Raw genomic sequence first — 23251 nt, 5'->3', positions numbered from 1 at the left:
AAGGTCTGAAGCTCAGTATACCCTAATTCCAATGTATCCTCGAAAATACCAGCAGCCGATTCGATCCATCGTCGGTAGTACTCGAACGCCCGGAATCAGTATGTGCTGCAGTTTGATAAGTTTGGATGCGGGGTATGATAATGATACTAATGAAAATGTTGACATCAGTATATGGTTGATGAGATAACAAGATAAGGAAGAAGAAAAAAAGAGAAAAGTGCGGCAGATTCACCGGGAGTCGAACCCGTGACCAGCCGATCCACAGTCAAACACTTTCAGCGCTGACATCCACCAGATCGCACTGCGAAACGGGTTTACAATATACGCAATAGGAGTCTCTCACACCGTTATCGATTTTACTTGCGCTTCCCAGCGTGCGGCTGTAATGCTTCTGAAGGATGATAATTTATTAATGTAGCTAGCCGACATTTTATTTCTAGCGTCCTTCAATCGATCTTTGAGAATTGCACTGCCATACTGGACAAAAGCGTAGCGAAAGGGTCAGGCATTGACACACCGTCAAAGTGCGTGCCGTTCTTCGTCGCTCAGACTGTTCGCCTCACTCCGCCGCCCATCACCGCGAGAGTTTCGCGGCCAGGGGTGCAAAACATGTCCCCTGTTGCTCGTTCATAGGGAGTGTTAATTCAAACATCTGGATCACTTATACCAATGGAACTAAACGCGTTCGTACACAACCGGTTGCCTAGGTAACGGAGCTGTCTATTCTTAGTGTGTAAGTACATTTAATATTGTTTACGTGTAGCACTTTATCTGACAGGAGGGTGATTGCCCTTCTATCATGATATTCAGGTTGTTCCGAAATGGCATTTTGTTACTGGTCGAACGCTACTAACATACGGTAGCACAGATAATCATCACTACATTGCCAGTGAAATGCAATAGCCCTATGGTCATAACGGTTTCCATGTGGTAGACCAGCAGGCCCGTCCCTATCTGCATTAGGACGCAGCATAGCCTACTCGGCATGCATATACGACGGACTATTCCGTTCGGTTTTTCCAAATTTATAGCCCGAGGATGTACCATGACAACATGATCTGCCGTTAAAGTGCCATTTTAAGCCCATTTAGTAATGACAACTCCATGTCATTTCCAAATAGATGTAGATGGACAGTGTTTACCCAGTCTTGCGATTTCTGTCTACAACATTACTATATACACCTTCGAAATGTCAAGGCCCCCCCCCCCCATGTTCCTTCTGGATCTTTCCTAGATATATTGATTCCAATCCAAAACCTATCATTATCACAAAAAGACGAATGACCACACGAGTCTCAGCAAACCTTGATATTTTTAAAGACAGATGATCGATTTTATAGGCGTGTTTGCGTACCTCATGGTCAGAGTTGATTGCGTGGAGGTTTCGAATTTGACATTTAAAATTTATCACAAACATATTTTAAGGTGCACCTATATCCATGCCCTTTAGAGGTAAGTCTAGCTCGCCATTTTGAGAGACCAACCGGAATATTATCCTCATCAAGTTGGGAAATAGCTCCCCGGGGTGTAATGGGCCCGGCAGCGTTACCTCTTTATGAAATGACATGAGCGATATGAATACAATACGAGTAGGTGTAATGTTATCTAATGTATTCATTCCTAAACTGTTATGATTTTACGCCTACTGTCTGCACTTTACTCATACCATCATATAGTGTTCAACTGAAACTTATTCAATTTGCCAGAGATGATACAGTTTATACGACAAAGCTTTAGACAACTGGTGCTCGTACCGGTGTAACATAATTAGTTGTTACCCAAATTTAAGTCAGTATAAGTGCTTTCATACCATGGACAGCTAGAGTAAAAGACTTTCCAGCAAAAGAAATACAGAACGCCGATAAGATACATCAGATTAGGATGATCGTCAATCATTGATGAGCAATCGATATTGTGTAGAACACAGGGAATGAGGACCCTGGCTTTGAAAACTGCGATTATACTGTTGTTGATTAGCTAATCAATTGAGTGAATCACGTTATTTGAATAGCTTCCTAACATAGCGTATCAAGATACTTTGCCAGTACTCAAGAAATACTTTACTTTTAAAACATTGGCCGACTGCAATTATATCTGACACAATGTCCTCGGTTGAAGCAATTACCAAAGGTCCCTTCCACAGAAGGATGCACAGATGAATCTGCATCAAGAAATTCCCGCAGAAATGCACCTTTTATTGGGATTCCCCTTCGTTTTCATTATAAACCCATGCTGCAAAACGTATTGGGGCATAGCGGACGTAATAATAGTAATTTTTAATGAGTTTTCCATCAACATCATTGGGGTTTGGTACGTTGTTTTCACTGCAAATGCTAGCATGATGCTAACATAAGTGTGTGTACGTAAAGTGCTACAGCTGTGTGGAACCAGCATTGATTTTTAACATGGTATGTGAAGTATATGCGGTGGTACTCCAGTTGTATATTTCGTATCATGAGTTGGCGGGAGCGTATCGACTGACTCTAGAACAGTGCAACAGAATATGTGGAGAAGGAAGCAGTTAAACCCAAGGAGGAGAAGGAGCAGCTTTGCCCCGTACCTCGCAGTTTAAAGAATTCACGTCGAGCACAATACACGTTTATGTGTCTTTAAGCAAAGTCCGCTCGAACCTAGGCCTAACTCCCATTGTTCTATACTGTCTTATCAAAGGGTTATCAGGGCAAATCTTGATAACATCGACCCCACGAAACAGCTTCCATGAGGTTCAATAGGCCTAAACCAGCACCGGCGTAACATCTGTGGTTGTTCCCCATATGTCAGTGTTTCCAAACAATAGGCAGCTAGAGAGACCATGACTTTTCAACAGGGGGGATACACAGAAAAACTCGTCAATCTATTTTTGAGCGTTCCCAAACAATGAGGGGAAACACTCAAAAACATTACACCGGCAAATAACCGTAATGGGCAGTGGTTATATAACAACACTACAATGGTGGGGCCCGAGATGACTATTAAAATAATGTTTAGATTTTTCTAGTTGTAGTGTCAGGTCCAATGCAGTTCTTTCCGCGGTATCTGTTAGAAGAAGTCATGGTCCTGCGAGGAGTCATTTCTGTTCCTTTAATAAAAACAAACCAGCTAAAGTTAATTATCCAGAGTAGAGATCGTTGCCGCTACCGGAAAACCAGTGCAATCTGACTCAACAATAACATCATTACAACACGCCGAGAGAAATCTGTAAAAAATACAATATCCGAAGTGAGCGGAAGTGAATGACAACTCCTTTCGATGTGAGTGTGGGTTGATGAGACCGGAGTTAATGTAATACAGGCTCAAACTCGTTCATTATTGACAATCACGGCTGACAGGCCTGGACAACTACCAACACGCCCAGGGGGCTGGCATTGCAATCAGCAAATTCATCGTAAATTTCAATGAAACACAATGTTATTCCCATCATCATCATTAATTTTATGTGCATCACTAAATTTGTCTTCATAACGTTAAAAATGCAATATGCACAACCAAAGCTATGAGAAATTATGTCAATAAAGGCCTAAAGCATGCCTCATCTTCACTTCATGTCTTGCCAAAGAACGAATTGTTCACTAGCTTAAAGTGATTCGACAACAAACCATAAGCTACACCCTTGCAGTGTTTGGGAAGACAACCAATGCCTCCGATTCGCTAGCAATTCAAAGGATCAAAGACTTTATAGAGGCATGGTGCTTCCATTTTTTACATTGGTGTAAAGTATTGTTTAGTATAGTGTCATCCCTAATGAAAGGGTCATCCAGGTTTGGCTTCCTAGACAATTATTACTTCCAAACTCCTATCTCTAATGCCAGGCGCCTGGTGAGTACACAATATATTTAGCTAACTGTGGGCTAACCGACCGGCCGCAGGGAAAGAAGTTACCAGCAAGCCTCGAACCTTCGACCTGACATTCGCGAGGCGGACGCCTTGACCACTAGGCCATCCGAATCGGAATATTTGGCTGATAAGTATACCTCCATCGAAAACCGACCAGTCATCTGGCTTTCTTGGCATCTGACATCATTAAATAGGAATGGTGTTTCCTTATGCAGTCTCTGGTTATTGGACAAAAACCTAGCAAGCTAACATCGATAAAACAGAGCGAGGTTTATATCTGGATGAAATATCGCTGGTTACAAGTTAAGTCACGTTGCCGTGGATGTGGAACAGGAGGTTACTCAAATCGTTGCCATGGTAACAATATTGTACATGCTTCAGTTGATATGGAGATGAAACAACAAACTAATCTCTCCTCATACGGGTACTTACATCAGTATTAAGTTCGTGATACGGGAATTTAGTTTATTGACCGTGTCAACCAAGTAAATAAATGAAACTAAACAACTAGGAATACCCATCATTATCTTCCTACTGCATTGGCCAATGCAAATCTAATCTTGAGAGACCATTTGTTGCAGTGCCGTGCATTGAAAATATCGTGTTTTTATTATGTAGACAGCATATCGTTGGACCCCTTCTAACCCTGCATAGGCGGCACCTGTTATCTTTTATATTGTAAGCAAGACATTTTCATGGACACCCAAACAAGTTCTTCGACATTCCCTCTGTAACCATAAAATAGCAATTTACGACAGCGCTAGGGATAACAGTCATACTCCAAAAGGACATCGACCGATAGTCGTTTCCACTTGATTAATAATTCAGGACGGCATCATTCCCATGGGTTGCCTGCAGTAATAAACAATCACATAACATCCAGTTAGGTTTTTTAGTTCGTCTGGAGACTGTTCTTTCCAGACACTCAGCCCTTGTCAAGCTTTCTCTTTGAAACCATCCTCTTCTTCAGTTTGAGAACTCTCTTTCAAACGGCAACTGATTCCCAACACCCATCCATTGCCATGACTGATGACGAACATTAATGTTTGTAGCTGCGTGCGCTTTGCATTTGCGGTCGGCTGCAGCTAAGAGTCATGAGAGTATGATTAAAGAACCTTTGACTTCGCCGATACTGACATCTACCCCGTCCAAACTTATGAACCATCACAGCAGCAAACTGTCTGGCGACCAATAGTCTCGGTTCTGTCGAATCAGTGTTGTACTAATTTTGGTTTTTACACTCTGGTACTCCATCATTCTTTGCTTGGTATTCCCATGGTAGGGACTTATTGCGACTGTATTAGCTGACGAAGAGATTGGTCTCACTTCTTGCTTCTCTGCGGCCAACTTCAATATCGATATGGTGCGGCTTGGTCATAGCAGTGCAGCTTGTAAGATCTTAACTTAGTGTGATTCGGTCATAGCATTATTTCACAAGAGACGCTTGCAAAGTTTATCTTATCTTCTTATGATATTGGCAACTCTGGTAGTTCAAAACGTTCTCACCGATGATGATATACCAATTTATTAGTAGATGGTAATCGTGAGCGGTGGAGCTACGAAGTGCTCGGATGAGGTGTAACTATAGCGACTGACCAACGGAATAATTCTAAATTTCCGCCAGCAACTTTTCCGGAAGCACTAACTTCCGAAAAGACTAGCAAATGCTGGCGCCTTAATCTTCCTGGTAAAACCAATTACCGTCGTTTCTCCGGATAAGGTACGCGGCTATGAAATATCCATGACGACGACACGAAACTCTAAATAGAGATAAACGTAGGTTTGTGAAAGCTTTCTTCTTTTTAATACAGCATCATAAAAATCGTCTACTATCATGAGACGCAATTTGAAATGAATGTCACAATCTTATGACAAGGAATCCGTAAACTTTCTAACGTTATAACGTTATAATAGTCTGTATTGGTTACAACTTGAAATGTTAGGTGATGGAGGCCTGAGTGAACATTATCTGAGGATTAAGATATCAATATTGAAATAAGTATTATACCCCAAAATATGTTAGGCAAGGGGAAGAATGAGTTGTTTAGCTCAAATAGAACTGAACGTAATAACTCTCCCGCGCCAATTTTCCATACTTGTTCCTTCAAAATTCGAATTGAATAACTTAAGTATCATAATGGTTATTCCTTGTAATCAATGATAGCTGATGAAAATATTGAACTTCATCAATTTCACCCGACAAAACACTGTGATGGTAAATACAAAGCGTTATTGGAAACTATTCAATAAACATATGCTGACTGATTTTCCCTTGATCATTATTTATTTGCACTAGACAGCCTCAAAGTTGCTCGTGGTAAACTAACATAGTGATAGTAGGCTTTCTGTGTCACATCATGTTATTGGTTAAATATTTGTCGCCCTATCTTTCATAACTTTATTGACAGTGTGGCGTTCATTGTTCGATACTAATTGCATGAATAATTGACCTTTATTGTATAGTGCAATTGACAGCATCCCGTGATTTGATGACATTACATGAATCAAGTCTTGAACAAAACGATGGTGGGCGGAATGAAAACAAAGTCGGATGTACCAAATTATGCAAGTGCTTTGTACGCTAATGGTAGATTTAATTATGAAAAGTACATGAAACTGTTTAATGTTCTCCCAACGAATGTCCTATTTACATTCATCTGTGTGACAGCACAGTAATGTGAATAAGCAAGACATTTCTTCTCTCGGCAAAGCTTCATTGGTTTGACAGAAAAACATGATTGAAATACATGTATGCAACAAGGCGCGTTTCCACGAGCGCCTCAAGGGGGTTCCATATAATTTCGCATCAAAGATGACACATACGTCCCTTCATCGTCATCTGCCTCGCCGCGAAATGAGTGTGTCATCTTACACAGATTTAATTAGTTGTTCACAGCGTCGCCTTATTAACTTGATATCTTAATGCTGCCGAGCAGACGGTAGATGTATTCCCAGTCCCATTATCGTCAAAACAACGATATAATGGCGAGAAGTGATACTTCGTCCTGGGAGAAATGCGCCAAATTGAATCAGCTGATGGCTAATTTCAGGAGAAAATATGAGAAGAAAAATGCTTTTGTTGATGGTGAAGATCTCGATTAAGATCTTTCACTTGCTTGTCATATGACTCTTCAGCAAACAGACGTAATGAGTCTAAACTACCAAAGTTGTCCGCTGTGGTATTCATTTGACACTGCCCCATTGCCAAGCAGAAATGCATGACCTGATGTTCGATCACGTGGTTATTCTTAACCAATATCGTTCCTGAAAGTAATCTGAGGTTCGTCTACTCTGAACTTTATTGAGGAAAGCACTGAGCCAATTCTGGCTGAGAATAGCCAAGCCGTCGGCCTACCAGTAGGGCTTCTCCACGACCAGATCAAGTGACATCTGCAATGCAAGATGATTGCACATTCTGTGTTATCTCTCGAGATGATGAATTTCATCAAACTGCACGATTCACATTGCAGCCTCGTTATTTCTGTAATCGTGATTTGTTCAGAGTTCATTCCGAGATGACAGAGTGTGTGCCAGTGTCATCCATTATTTGTTGTACCCGCTCCATCGGAAACCTCTCTACGTGCTATCTGCGCGTTCCCTGACATGAAACCACACTCAACAGATTGCCGGAATCCCCTGTGACCATAATGACGTTAGTCATGGAATGTTGGCTTCACTGATGATCCATGTTGACTCAGGTTATGTTAAACAACATCCTTTGGTCCAAATCGTATAAGTCTTGACAGAGATCAATGAACGACAGACACAGTATGGGCTGTGGAAGAAAAGAGCAAGAACGTCAGCTGCCTTATGCCCTGGCAGTGTTCGTAACATCATTGGATGTGGAACTCAAATGCAGATGCAGAACATGTTGGCTGAGCTAAACAGTCTCATTCCCTTTAGCAGAAACCCTAATCGGCTATTACTGTAAGACTGTAAATGATGTTGACCAGGCCGGGTTCCTTCAAACAGCACCTTGTGATCCGAGTCTTTATTATTAGTCGTCACCGGAATCAATTGGCGACAGACACAGCACGCCTATAGATTAACAAGAATACAGACAGATGGGAGAGAGCATCCAATCAGAGGCGGAGTGCAAGAAAGGGAGCCCCCACCCTCTCATTCCAATATCAGTCAGCCTCATTTTGTGTTGTGATATCATATCTTTCGATCACCATGCGTCATCACTAACTCATCACCAGTTTATCCCTGCATTATCTTAACTTGACATGAACTAATGACATGTCTGATCGTCCCTTTTTGGATTGGAAAATGATTATGACGGAGTGTGAGTGATGTGATATCAATCACGCGTCGATTGCAGTAGTGTGAGCTTCTCTTGTTAACAGTATGGTCAACGAGATTCGAAAGTTGGATATCAACAGTCGAACTTCGTTACAACATACCTCCAGGGACCTTAGAAATCAATAGTTTTAGTTGACACTCAGTATATTCTTCCTTGAGTGTGTCCGCTGTCAGCCTTCGATCCTGCATCACTCATCATTGATCGCTCATGCTGCTGTGTTGGCTTCTAATTGAAAATCCATAGTGATAAAGAGGGGTTAAACCCATCAATCAATCATGCCCAGCAATAGATCGTCACTGTTCTATAGCTGGTTTGTGTACTTGAGAAGCTGGGGCAACCCAAGCATCTCATACTGACATGCATAATGAAGATTGCTGTGCACCTTTCCAAGAACGTGAACTTTCTCTGGAAAGGATGACCTATCATCGATCTCTTCTTCTCATATAGTGTTTGCTCTTGGTTTTATGTCTCGGGTGAAGGACGAAGCAATTTAGTGTGAGGTGTCTTTTTCAAGGATGCAAAGACGAATGAGCAGTGGCCATTCCGAGAGTCAAACCCATGACCTCTTGATTATGAGCCCGGCGGTCTAACCACTACGACGCTATAGTATCCCTCACTGGACCCTTAATGTGCATTCTTTGCGATGTAAAAAGGCATGCTAAGTAGTCTCGGCCGATAGTCACAGCACATACTGACGTACCTATCTGCTTTATTCACCATGACAGTTTAAGCCATCAGAAGTGTGCGCGGACCTTTGCCATTGTCTACGGTCATTGGCAGCTGCCAGCAAGTCTTCACCAACTGCCGTATCATCTCACTCTACTGCGATGAGACACCTTACGCGTGTCCTGCCTCTTCTCCTATTGCCACTAACTTGTTACGCGCCCTAATTAAGCAGTCTCTTGGGAATCTGTGTTCTTCCATACGGACATCTGCCCCAATTTCATAGTACAGTAATTGACCTTTAGTTGTAATCATCGCCATGTACATCGTGGCCAGCATCTGTGGGACATGCCCTTGTCACCAAGGTGGTCCGTCCACCAGGACTATCGATGAGAATTAATGGTCCACGGAAACGATACCTGTCACGACCATCATAAAGGTATGCCTTTATTCTCCATTCGCTAGTGAAAGATCAAATGGCTTTGGTCTAAGGGAGAAAACTGCAAGCGATTTTCTATGACCAGTGCAATTAAAAAGTGATGAAATCACCGCTCGCACCAATGAAATCACCAGCTTAACTTAAAATACGAATGCTAGTAATAGTTGCCCGATCATGGCCAGGGCTTTTCCGGTGTGACATCATGCAAATCAGTTCATTTTGAGCACTTCGCTGACGTTCCCCTGATGTTGCCTACGCAGCAATCTTGACAACCTCACGAAAAATATTGATGGATGAGTAACTTAATCACAGCGGCAATTTACGTATCCAGGGTGGTATGTCACCTCATGTGTTCCAGTGTAATTATCCGAAGTGGCTCATTTTCGGAATCAGTCAAAGTCAAAATCCATCCTCCTATTATTGCTAATTTTTAGACACCTGCGCTTGAGATGAAGAACTGCTGCACTGTCCGTAGCTGTTGGAAGCAGTCACAATCTTGGAGGATCTGCTGACTTCCCTTTGGAAGCACTGAATTGTTACCATTGGTATATTTTGCTCTTGGAGAATGTGTTAAACTCTGTTATGAAATGCACAACCGTTACTTTGCAAAAGCGCATTCCTTTTTCTGCTCATACGACTTCACCTCTATTTCAACACTGCTTTCTTTTAATCGACCTTCATTTCCCCTTAGCTGAAGCTTATCCATGGCGTTCCTTCACATCCACTACCTGCTGGTGCCTGCCACCATAGCGTTCCTTCTCAATCAAATCCGCAACCTGGTCCATGGAACCCTGGCGTTCCGTCAGTTCCCCTCAGCTACAACTAATCCACGTCATTCCTTCCCAATCATATCCTCTTCTCGCTGGTGCCTTGAACCCTTGCGTTCCTTCCCCATCACATCCCCAACGGGTGCAGGGTCAGTTTACCCAATCATCGCATCCGATTTGGTCCCTCTTGATTGAATATCTCACCTGATCACCTGATCTAGGAGACATGCTGACGGATGTCTTCACATCAGGCACGAGTTTATAAGCTAAGGCGGGTAATGAGGTTCAGGCAGCGACATCCTTTGCCAGCGTTGGGGAACACTGCCAGGCATACTATAAGCGATGCTGTCGCGAGTGGTAAGACTCGCCTCAATAAGGCTGTAGTCTTGGCTGGAGAAGCTTTAAATGGAAACATATGTTAGGTCTAAATGGGTGTATGCAGGGTGCACATTTGGTTGGCAATATCACAAGGCAACCAAAACAGTCGAGACTCTCATAGATAACTCACTGATATAGCTATTCACCCGTTGGGTGTTTTGGGTGTGGCAGTATTTACGCAGAATATTTGAATATTCTATCAGTTAAAGTCATTTCATGAATGATTTGTACCCAAAAGTCCTGTTTGGTCAGGAAGCTAAAATCAATAACAACCAAACTTAAAAAAATGCAACCAGTGCACACCCAGGACCCAAAACGATGCAGACATTACTTCTCTGAATGAACTGTAGAGATCTACTAGCTCATGAGATGTAGGTTTTTCCAATTTCATGTAAATCAATTAGTCATTCTCTCCCCAGGCCTTGTCTGAATAAGAATCCATCATCCAATGGGCGTAGCTAAAGAAAGGAAGCCTTCAAATTCCATCTAACTGCTGACGTTCAGACAAGTAATTTACCTGGCTTAACTGGGCCCTGGATTTGTTCTATGTCTAACAAACCCTGGGAGGTTATCGCGAAGAGAGAAATTCCTGGGGCATGAGATGCATCGTGACTATGTAATGAAGGTTTTTTTTAGCGTTCTCTTACTTATAAACCGTACATGAAAAGTCCATGATAGTTAAGGGGTGAGTAAAACAATAGGTGAAGGGATAGGTATCAACCCAGAAAATGCTGCAGCGTGTCTTGTTGTACCCTAATATGACAAGTTAGTGTCACTTTTTATATCACAAGTAGAGACAGTCTGACCAGGGTTCGAACCTTTGACCTCATACATTGCCAATACACCCGGGAGTCTCCTCACTCTCTGCTTTAGAAAATCTCCGAAATGTGCACAATCAGCAGAAACGTCGTCCCATTCTTTCCAGTACTTTGTTGTTCTACTCCAAACCCCAACACTTCCCCTCTTCCAGCAACCGAACCTAATCATGCAAGATGAGAAATCATGCAACAGACAGCCAGTCAGTTTCTGCAAATCCATTACTAGGTGAACGCCATTAACGGAAAGGAAGAAACTGCTCATTACTGTATAATTGTAATGAGGTTCCTGTCGAAAGTGCATTATTAAGCAAGAATTAAGTTCCTGGGCAAGCTACTTTTTGTCGACCAATTCTGCTAATTCTGTTACCATTCCTTCCACGGTGTGTCCTATATAATTCACCTATCTTTGACCAGTCGATATGTTTAAAGGGACTGACCCCTGTACTGCTCGACCGATTCTGGCCACAGTTGCTATCTTCTAACTATCACACAGAGGAACACCCTCTTCTTTCTCATCAGACAAAATGTTAGCAGATTGAGAAGTTGCTGTCATTCTCTTCAACATCCTTGTTCAGTGAGTAATTGCCAATTCAACTTTATCGTAAACCCGTCTTCGAACCACATTTTGTCACGAAGATGATTTCTTAACAGTCACTACATAGAACGTCCTATTGTTTTCCTGTTGCGAATAGCCTTGGCGGCGAACTGAATAACAGACATGGAAGTTGTGGTTATTCTTATAATGGTCGTCCTAACATCCTGGTCAAAGTGGACGATGCCTTTTTGTCTTCACCTACGCTCAATCTTGCCAAAGCTAAGTCTTTCCAGCAAACACTTAACAGAACATCCTCTTTTCTTCTTTCAGATAATGATCACGACTAACTAGACAAGATGCTGGCAGAGTGGGAAGTCGCTCTCATCCTTATCGTGTTCAGCATCCTGGTTGCTGTTGGCATAGGCCTGTTCTGTCGGTTCGTGGGGATACGCAGGGTCGTATCGTTCTTCGCCACAGATGAGGAGAAGGCAGTGTTGACGAAACATGATCAGAATGGATTAATGGTAAGTCAGTCCCAAGAAGAGGAATTCATAAATCTTCTTCCTCGTCTTTTTCTGGATATTTGTGACAGTCCAGTACGGCTGGTGACTTTCGTGCTCCATCCAGGTCAGCGAAACGCTGCTCTTGATTCCGGATATGGCGTTACTTAAAGTTCCTGAATTACCTCCAATTGCAAAGCACCTCCATTTCATGATCAGCATCAGTGAAGATGAAAGTAGTGTTGCTTTTCTAAAAACCACCAGAAGGGCAGACAGATATGATCTAACAGTAAATTGTCCCGGCCGCAGCGGAACTTACTCCCACGAATGCATTCTAAATTGCCTGTAATGTCTGTGATAATGAACTGAGGGAACAATTGGCCACGTTAGCCTCTTGGTTCGATGGCAAGTCCATCAACATGCTATTGTCCGTGCGTGGGCGGCCGATACGGCTGAGACGGGAATATGCTGTGGTAATGACAAGTAGTCTCTTGATCTGACACTTGCCCGTAGCCGCAAAGGTCATTTGATCTTTTTTGGAAACTTTGCTGTGTCCAGTCCTCGAGCAGCAGCATGAAATTCAATGATATTTTTATGTGGTTCCGAACAGGAATCCCTCCTACTTTAATGACTTATTCAGATCAATGCATGAGATAGAGCCAAGTTTGCCTGGACACATCTTCATTTGGCACTTAGAGTTACCACATTAAACCCCTGTGCCATGAAAACACAGTGATAGATATCTACTTGATTTGTTTACGACTGTGATTACAATGGAAACCACATAACCCTTTAAGGGAATATGTCCCGCTTCTAGAATTGGGCTCAGCATCCCCACTCTCGTTGGCATAGACCAGTCACTAAATAATTGATTGCGATCTCTTTGTCATTTGATATGTGGCTGTTTAGATGACAAAGTATTCTTGGATGACAAACAATTCCCGGGTTGGGAGCTTGAGCAATAAAATAACGATGTTAGCTGGTAGCATTTGGGCTGATGAAACTTTTGCACTGGCCACTTTGTGTCCTTGATGCAAATGTGCCAACTAAAAGACGGGACTCAAAAACGATTACCTGTGGACTCCACATAACGTTTATTTTGCAGGTTTGTACTTCAAGATTTGAAGTTTCTTGTCGATATCCCAATGGGTACATACTCATCACACAGTGTCTTATTTCCGCCATACTTCAAAAGATTCGATCAGATGCCAGACAGTTCCATGGGACCCTGTTGCTCAGAAATTGAACAGAACTTGACCCAAGTGGCTCTTGGAGTATTCATTCCAAGAACGCTTGGCGTCTCATCAGCAGTTAGAAGCTGATCGTTATAGAAACCAGCCGAATCTAATTTGGGCAACTTTTTGGTCGTACCGATTATTCATGCTGCTGGTGGTGTTGGCTTGGTTTGGCTCTTTTGAACGCCACAGTAGCGTAGTGAGATGGCATAGCTCGGTTAGGATTGTTTAACATGAAATCTCTTTCTCTCGTTACAGCACGGCTCAGAGTCGGATTTTGTCTTGGACAACAGCGGCAAGTTTATGGAATACGATACGATCAAATCAGACCCTGGCTACATGGACCTAGACAAGGGTCGGCCCAAGGAGGCCCAGCCACCTGCGAGGATACAGACTAACGTGTTGGATAGCCCTCGAGATAGCCCCACAGCGTCTATTGGTAGTAGTAAGTGTAATTCACTTTAATACTCCGTATCTGATATGCATTCTGCTATAGAAAGTATATGTTACAGGATCTACCACGTATCAGAAATGGTGACTACGCCCTGTCAAAAAATTACGTCCTACTTTTCAACCATAATCTTGCATGAGAATATGATCATAGTCATTAAATAGAACCATGGATTCAGACAACTGAGCTTGCAAATCGTTTAAGAATCACTTCGTTCAAAGCGCGTTGCGCTTTATAAAATTTCATTTCAAACACGTTTTATGAAGAAGTCACTTCATTTCAAATGTGTCTCATGAAAGGATCTTCTCGTTTCAAACGCATTTCATGAAATAATCATTTTGTCTCAACATTGTTCCATTGAAGAATCATTTCGTTTCAGCATTATCACGTGGAGGACTCATTTCATTTCACTGAAGCATCTCTCCTGATCACTGCCAGCCTTCGTCACCTTAACGGTATATTTTTCTTCCTCCTATGGCATACACTTGCTGTAATTCGTTATCCTTCTATTTCGACTTCAGCTTCGGATTTCGATCCCATGGTACAGAACCTACCTCGGGCGGCATCATGCGAGAGCTTGGCATCAGATACTTCAGTCATGGAGCTTCAGCCTGATATACCCGCCATAGGGCAAATAGAAGTAGGACTCGAATACGACAAGTGAGTACTCAAAATCATCCAGGGAAATGCTTTTTCTCGGACAATACTTTTTTTAGTTCCATTACCCGTCGACTCTCTTTCGATCAGCCAGAGACAACACGAACCAACTCTCCCTCAGGGAACAAACATGATCACGTGACCTGGTCAAAGATGAGGCGGTGTACCAGGAGGATGTATCTATGGTAACCAGCAATAAACAGAACAGGTAGACTGGCGGGTATAACAGTGATTGGTTGTATTAGGAAGAATACCAAACAAGTGGCTGAATGTTAAACATGTTGCAATTGTGACTTCCATGGGCGGGCACGAAACCGATCTCATTGGCTGAGTTCGACTGTTCCTCAGGCGATGACATCATGCCTTAAATGCGCATGTCGAGTAGGGGTAGCACGCGAACGCAGTCGAGTCGGTTCGGGTTGATTTGGTTTGTTCAAGGTTGTGGTTTGTTTAAACATGGCGGATATAGCGGCAATATACGAATTTTTAGACTTCATTTTTCCCAATAGTACAATAGATGTAGAGCTGACAAGTCAAGAACATTTATGGACACTATGTTTGTTCGCCAGAAGGAAATTGGTGCCCAAAATAACTGGATTTGCAGAAAATGTTATCCCGCAATTCAGTTTGCAGGACTTCAGAGCCCACTTCAGAGTTGGAAGGGGGGTGTTCGAGACACCTTTGACCGAACTTTATCCCGATCTGGTTTCGGAACATGTCGGTGGTACAGAATTTCTCATTATTTCTGGTTTATTTCACCCGATAACTTCACATAACAGCTATCAATATTTATCAACAGCGTTATTACAGGAGTACACAATATTGGATATAACAATGTAAAAATCACGAATTTATCCCTTACGTTTTCGAGGCCGCCATTTTGTCACGTGGTTTTTGTCGAGTCTGCTGAGTTCAACGCTCATGCCATCGAGGGTTGAGCCCGAGTAGCTAACTAGGTCAGATATGACGTCACTCGGGTCGGTACCCGCGGAAAAAATGAAGTTCGACTGGAGCTCGACCCGACCGAGTCCAACCTCGGGTTACAGCCGAACTCTGCCTTAGGATACTTCTATAGACTAATCCCTGACCCCCAGAGGAACTGTGTATATCTAAATTGATGCGTAGGAAACTATTTGATTACCCTGGAGCTTAGACGATTTCTCTAGGCCTAGAGTGATCATCAATGTAAGCAAGATATAAGTACATGCCATAATACATTTGCTATAGGTGATCGATGAATGCTATGGTCAGTTTTCTAGAATGTGGCCTCGCCCTTGATAGGAAGTAATGTCTTGGTATGGCAAACTCTAGAGTATGTAAAGCATTCTCGGTTTTCTACCCCGATCTCATACTTTGCCACCACAAATGATAGTGGAAGTTACTGAGGACGTAGCGATGACAAGCCATCGCGGTCAAGATAATGCTTGAAAGCTTTGAGAAAGGCTTTCGTAGGTTGCTCGAAAATCATAGCGAACAAATGGTGCCATCAGTCATCGAAGTGCTGTAAAGAAACACGATAAAACAAGAGAGATTAGGGAGTCTTTGACTTCCAGTACAATATGAAACCTTAAACTACACCTTAACAAGACAGACAGTCCTGGGGAAGTGTTCCTGACAGCCATTCCTTGGTGTATTATCTGATTTCAAAGCAGCTGCATCTCACCCCAGAGGAAATATGTCGGATCAAATCACACTAGTAGTCTGATTATCAGGGGCCACCTTATCAAGTTGATTCAGAAATTGACAAAGATCTGCCGAAGAATGAGAGTAAAAAGATACTACACTCAGACTGTAAACAACCAAAGCTTTCCAACGAATAGTCATATTTTTGGTTTCTCTCCGTTTTTAATATTTCGGCAGATTTTGTGTTACTTGGCAGCAAGTGCAACCCCATCCTCCCCTAAAGGGTGGATGGACACGCTTGGATAAAGAGGCTTTGACTTCCATAGCTAAATGTAATCGTGATACACCAGACGACAAGAGGGAAAGGCTTCTTACAGCCATTCGTCGGCGTATTATCTGAAATCAAAGCAGCCACATCTGATTCCCTGAGGGAATATGTCGGCAGGGACTGATCAAATCACTCCTGTCTGTACCTTTGTAACATGTTTAGTCTAAGAACAGCATCTTGACTGTAGTATTACCTTGCCATTATTTGCTGTTGAAGCTGCTTAATAACGAAGAGTTAGAAAGGAAGAGGAACATCCAAGTTGGTCATGTGGGTAAATTACTGATAATAGCGACGTTGATTAAATAACAGAGATGACATCGAACACTAAGGACCGCTCCTTGTGAGGAGCTCTTTGAGAAGATAATTGCTTGCGGACAGCCACTAGAAATTCTCAGTTACCCACTTCCTGCCTGGAGGGCAGTACCCGGCCTGTGAAGCCTAAGAAATCTGCAGTTATTTTGATTTTGTGGTTCGATGAGTCCTTCACGTATGGAGTGTTACAAGAATGTGCCATGTGGAACTTTCAAGCAAAACGTTGACTGGTTTATTATCATCATCGTCATCGTCATCGTCATTGTCATTCCTGGCTTTGCTGATCCTTTTGGATCATCGCCAATACTAGTTATACTGCGTGCTTTATCGAGTAGAAAACAATCAGTCACGTGCCTTGTACTGAGGTTTCCTTTCGTGACGTTACCAAGGAGTGACGTCACCTATGCATGGTATTCCTCCATCAATCTCTGATTTCGGAAATCAATTACCGGCGATATGTGATCGATCCGGGAATCTTTTCCTTGTCACGATATTCCAGCAGCCATTATCCGAGCTATTACCTTTTCGATGGCACCTGACCTATTGGCTCTTGCTGGTAGTCAATCTGAGCCGTCTCCAATAGTATCCCAGCTAATTTCTCCACATTTGGTGTACGCGGCCCAATATCAGCTATCGTTTGCTCTCAATGCAAAACCAAGCTATCGAAATTATGCGACAGCTCAGCAGTTATCAACCAATCAAAATAGTGACTTGGCCTACTGAAAGAGTATCATAGAATGAAAAGGGGGTAGGATTAACATTCTTAAATCCATCAAGAATTGATTTTCATTGGAGAAAATTTGTAGAGTGCGAAAAGATTCCTATTTTACACTGGAAATAATTGAACTTACTTTATAAAAGTTGCAGCACAAAACTCCCCACTTATTATTCTTCAGGCTTTATGCTTGTTTTCTGAAGGTTTTGTAGCAATCACTAATTGTCCTGTTGATACTCAATGGAAACCCGTGTTGGCGGAGAGAATACCCTTCTGGTTGGCTTGGTTTTCCGTGACAAAGATAATCTCCCTTGGACTTGAACCTGTTCTATGATCTGTCCGGGTACATCCCCAGTAACCTCTTATTGCGCTCTTGTGGGAGAGAATCAAAAAGTGCCATACACGATCCCTCTCTGATGATCGGATCTACTGTTTCATGTCCCTCTACCCCGACTTACAGAAAACAACCACGGCCATTTTATCCCAATTCCTGGCCGTCTCCTCCCAATATTCTCATAATCCTCTCCCGTCATGTAATATTCAGACTCTCGTCCTTTGATAATCCCTCGAGCTTCACCTGTCGCGGAGTTATTCCTTTTGGCAAGCTGACCAAATCGATAGGATGGTGGATAGGTTGGTCTTCCTGGTGATGCGGATGTGTCTGCAACTTGTTCGATGGGCCCAAGGAGCTTGCAGACGTCTGTTAACTATACTAACTTAACTTCAATCTTACCTTATTGAATTATGCCACACGAAACCCGAAAACAAAGCAATAACCCGACATCGTCAACTCGTCACTTTCGACATATTATTATTTGTATATACATACCACTTACACGTAATGATATCCACACTGACCTTTGATCTTTCGTGTCGGCGATATTGGCCATTTCTATGATGAACGATCACGATTGGCGTCTATATGTCAGAGTATCTGTATATTGTCATGGTAATGCTTTGCTGCATTCACTACATGAGTCAATATTGTAGTTGGCATGACTTGATTCAGTGAACCGCCCGACTAATGATATACTAATGATTTCTTTGAGCATTATTCTACACTGAGAGCATTTTTTCGAACCAAATATCAAATGAACGGAAGTTGCCCATCAGCACTGACATGCACGTTTGTTATCAGTATTTCTTTACATGCGTGCCCAGTAGATTTGGTTTATTTTATTCTTCAGAGAGATCTCACAGCTGGTGGTTGGTGTACTCCAAACCTGGGACTTTCCAACAAATGAACACAGTGACATGATAGATTCGTATGTTTATCTCTAACATGTTTAAGCATCCTTCCACAAATGCATCTCAAATCTCTAATTTATTCTTCAGAGAGGTATCGGAGCTGGTGGTGGGTGTTATCCAGGCCCGGGACCTCCCAGCGAATGAATATAGCGGCACGCTGGATTCATATGTCAAGGTTTACCTTCAGCCAAACACGGAAGGAAAAGGTCAAACCAAGGTATGTGGGTTACCATCACTTTGCTCTAGATGTAATATATCTAGCTTGTTTGAAGTAGCAGTTTCAATTCCGGGTATGAAGTGCGTTTGCACAATCATGAAAATGCATGCCCTCTGAGGTCGCCAAGCCCGTTCCCGTGCGAGACCGGTCGCCGGGGAAGGCGACTCGATCAGAGAACCGACCCAGACAAGAAGCCGCTGGTCCGACGCCCCGGACTCTGCCGCGGTCGATGCTAACTATAAAGAAGGCCTGATATGTAGTCGAAGAGTTTTGCAAATTTGCTTAAAAGAAGAAGCACAGCATATTCTGGCAAGGTTTTCACTAGGTGTTTCGCCGAGAAACCATACTCTATCTAGTAAGATTGGTGGCAACCCCAAGCCTTGCTCCAGATACAAGATGGCCGTCCAGATAAAAAAATGGCCGTTTTGAGTTGTTCGAGGTTCTTTTCAATCCCATAACTACATGTAAGGAAACGTTATTTTCATTTAATTTACAGATTCAGAAGAAAACGATAAACCCTGTGTTCAAGGAACGATTCCTTTTCAACGTGGAACCCTACGACCTTGGTTTAAAAACCGTTCAATTCCATATATACGCCTGTGATAAGTATGCCCGACACAAGATGGTGGGTGAGGTCGAAATCAAGCTCTCTGACCTTGAACTGTCACAACCTCTTAGAATCTGGCTCAGTCTTAGAGATATTGATGAGGTAAGCAATCAGTTCTGACTTATAATGTGTTTGTTTGACGTGAAATTCCGAGAGTTTGAGATAACGAAATCTGCAGTGCAACTAAAGTTGCTTCTTTTGCTTATCATGTTTCCTGAAAGGACAATTATTCCTGAATGCAGACCATCGTGAGATAGAGTTGATATTCGAAAATATTTCGATCCCAGTTGACTGACAACTAATGTAGATTTTATGACTCGCAGGAAACAGGCCCATTTCGACCGGACGACGTGATTGTCCTTCAATCTTACTTTGGCCTTGACTTTGTTTTCAGAAACCCGCCGACCTCGGAGAGTTGATGTTCTCTCTGAGTTACCTGCCCACCGCCGAGCGCCTTACTGTGGTAGTAGTCAAGGCGAGGAATCTCAAATGGTGTGAAAACAAACGAAGTGGAGGTAAGTAAAATACGACCAAAACTGTATGGCGCTTTTTCTCGAAATCCTTGCTGAGACATTCTGAACCACCATATTTAATCGGTCCGTTATCTCCCCTCATACGTGTAACGGAGTTGGGTCGGCGGAGTGGATCCAAGACTTGAGAGTCAAGATGCGCTGAGAGCGCAATTATGAGTCTTCCGGGGAACCTTACCAAGCCCACTCTCCCATTCTCAGATAAGACACGGAAAGAACAGATTTGTAGAAGGCGATCTTTGGCTCAGGCATCCGAAACTATGCCTACTATCGCTGCGCTGAATAAACTAATGCAACTGGAATGAAGGAAAACAAACAAGCTCTGAGTTGACCAAGAGCCAAAAGCATTGCGCTAAATGGCAAGACAACTCAGGACTATCATCTGCTTGGAGAATTGAACTACTATTTGTTAGGATCGGTGTGTTAACTCATTCATAATTTTATTTTTAGATTCGTTCGTGAAGGTATTCCTCCTCCAGAACGGTCGCAAAGTGAGTAAGAAAAAGACGTCGACAAAGAAGGATGAAGCACAGCCAGTTTTCAACGAAGCCATGATTTTCTCGGTACCAGCAAGTGCCCTACCCGTGAGTAGTATCTTGTTTACCACCAGGTGGTTCGTGGATTTATCTTTCTGTACCAATCAAAAAAACAAACAGAAACAGAAAAAACCGTAGCGACAGCAGTTTGTTTTGGATACGCAGTTGCTGGGTTTTTAAACTGAAATTCGACTTCTCCAATACACCTGATATCGCTTAAATTTGAAACCACGACCATATATGGTTTTTGTGTGAGTTGGTTTCAGCTTGACATTATATTGTCAAAATCTCACAACCATTTTACGCTCGGTTATTTTCAGAATCTACAACTGCGATTTACTGTAGCAGAACAAGAACAAGGCGGAAGAATCAACCATGTTGGTCACGTGATAGTAGGCTCGCAGACGGCAGGAACTGAGTTATCTCATTGGAATCAAATGATGACTTCTTTACGGAAACCTGTATCAATGTGGCATAGCCTAATTAGACATAAATAAGGACTCCAGGGAGATTCGTTAGGAGATTGTCACAAGATTATAATAATGGACGGAAGCGGGAGTGAAGAATAATTTTTTGCCGGCATCATTATTTTGTAAACTAGAAGACATAATATCAAGAGTGCATCACTATAACTTTCTTCGAACAAAAATAACCTGAAGGCTTACGTGATTACTCCCCTGTGATTGGTTCAAGTCTGAAGACTGCACCCGTGAAACAGGATTCAGATTTTCTGGTTGGCTAACACCAAAGAACTTTGGAGAGAATATGAATAAGTATATTATTGGAAAACAGTATACACAATGTCAAAGTCTATGGATTGTGGGATTTTTATCGTCTGTGGTCTTCCTCATGCTAACCTCGTTCCCTAGCCAGCAAATCAAGTGGTACCAGGTCAAAAAAGGAGACGGGGTGTGTCGGATGGGTAGATTGTCCTGTGGCGTTTTGTTGATCAGACAATGGTTTCGTGGAGACTAAATCTATTGAAAGTTGGATCGGTCATGAAAATAGTATCTTGTAGTGTGAATTAAAACTAACCCAGAGTGTTTCAGTGAATTGACCTTTTCATGTACGCGTAGTTCTGTCTTGTCCAAGCTTCGCGTATTTTCGTACCGTTATATTTAAGAGGTTTGTATCCATAGTCAGCATTTGTGGCATTTGTGCCATCTATATGTTGGTTGAGTTGCACTGTGAAGTGGTTACATGTGAGTGTATAAGTTCATGGTGTCTAATCAAAGATAAAATTATTTCATTCGTACGCGATATTGCTCATGCATCACAGATTTTGGTTGTCGTATTCGCAGTTAATCTGGCAAATGGAAGTGGTGACGGGTGATTACATGATACGCTGTAACCCCTGCTGCCAGCCAGACCAACTGCAAAAGTAATCACCACGATTAGTTATGCATAAGCGAAATCACATAAGAGTAAAATAATTTTGTTTTTGTGGAGACCGTCGAATTAACCAGTATGATTCTTTCCAATTCAAGTAGTGATCTCTGCACAATACAGGATAGAACGGTTTGTTTACGTTATCTGGACAAGCAAGAAGTTGACGGGGCTGGGACATGCTCCTTGATTGAAAGAGTGATTCCAATCTTGGTCCTGTGTACAGAAGCCGAGATATTACCATCTTGTACACTTTACAGTAACTATGAACAATGTACATGTACTATATACAGTATGATTATGTTATGTTTGAAATCGAGATTATAATACGTTTGGGTATCTGTGATTAGTTAGATTTCTGATAGGTTCCAAACTGAATCGCCAGGGTCGAGACGACCCATGCCAGGAGGCATGCCTTATTGTATGCCGTCACAGCTGCTCTGCAGTCCTCCAAAATAGCCAGTCAAAACAAATCAACTGGCCTTGTGAAAATTAAGTTTACTTGAGTTTGCTTCGATAGGAAATACCAAGTTTTCATAAAGTTTTAGCACAGTGATTTTTTAGACAGTCTACAACAATCATCAAAATACATGTACTTCTTATTAGAAATGGACATAGATGCTTTAAACACAATGTAATGCATCTGTTCAGCGATTTGTTTGTAAACCTTGCCATTTATGAATAATCTCGAGTGATATAGTTGAGCTGTTTGGCTTAGTGCTATGAGCTACTTGTATAAGCGAAGGCCTACCTTAATCATGTGTGTGGTTTCAGCATCCAATCCCACCCAGTTACTGTATGTCTGTTCATCTGTGGTCTGAAGTACATTCCCAAACCAGTGGCGATGTTCAAACGCCAGTTTTTCCTCACGTCCGCCACTGATATGATTTTGATTTTCATGTTGCCCAAAAAAATGGTGTATTAAAACTAGTTCATGTCACAATAATTCTGTCACCTCCTCAATAGTTTCATACATAAATGCATGAAACTAGACTCTGATAAAAAGATTCAAGTACCCTGCTATGTTCAGCAAGTTTTCTTCGAACAGGACAAGACATTTTCGCGTTATCTGACACGTTCAACTTGTATTATCTGTTCTCCCTGCTTTCTATATCAATCTGATCGTAAAATCCAAGTTCTAAAGAGTTATAGCAATAAAGCTAAGT

At 42.3% G+C, this 23251-nt stretch overlaps 1 protein-coding gene across 1 annotated transcript; it reads left to right on the top strand.

The window, feature by feature from the left end:
- Positions 1–396: 396 nt before the first annotated feature.
- On the top strand, positions 397–23251 carry LOC135488664 (synaptotagmin-12-like). The gene is made up of 9 exons (XM_064773320.1): positions 397–733; positions 12071–12264; positions 13734–13920; positions 14448–14586; positions 18897–19026; positions 19523–19735; positions 20028–20148; positions 20614–20747; positions 21020–23251. Exons 2-9 carry the CDS (start codon positions 12097–12099, stop codon positions 21194–21196), a joined length of 1269 nt encoding a protein of 422 aa, XP_064629390.1. The 5' UTR covers positions 397–733; positions 12071–12096; the 3' UTR covers positions 21197–23251.

Source organism: Lineus longissimus, chromosome 5 (assembly GCF_910592395.1).
Source record: "Lineus longissimus chromosome 5, tnLinLong1.2, whole genome shotgun sequence".
Lineage (NCBI taxonomy): Eukaryota > Metazoa > Nemertea > Pilidiophora > Heteronemertea > Lineidae > Lineus > Lineus longissimus.
Note: the sequence above shows the minus strand (reverse complement) of the source record. Positions and strands in the feature narration are given on the sequence as shown.

What these genes read in the sequence shown, in the direction of transcription:
- LOC135488664 (XM_064773320.1), top strand. Translation starts at nt 12,097, where the DNA reads ATGCTGGCAGAGTGGGAAGTCGCTCTCATCCTTATCGTGTTCAGCATC. An exon ending in GTAGGACTCGAATACGACAA is followed by an intron (nt 14,587 to 18,896) that starts GTGAGTACTCAA and finishes TTTATTCTTCAG; the next exon opens with AGAGGTATCGGAGCTGGTGG. An exon ending in TACCAGCAAGTGCCCTACCC is followed by an intron (nt 20,748 to 21,019) that starts GTGAGTAGTATC and finishes GGTTATTTTCAG; the next exon opens with AATCTACAACTGCGATTTAC.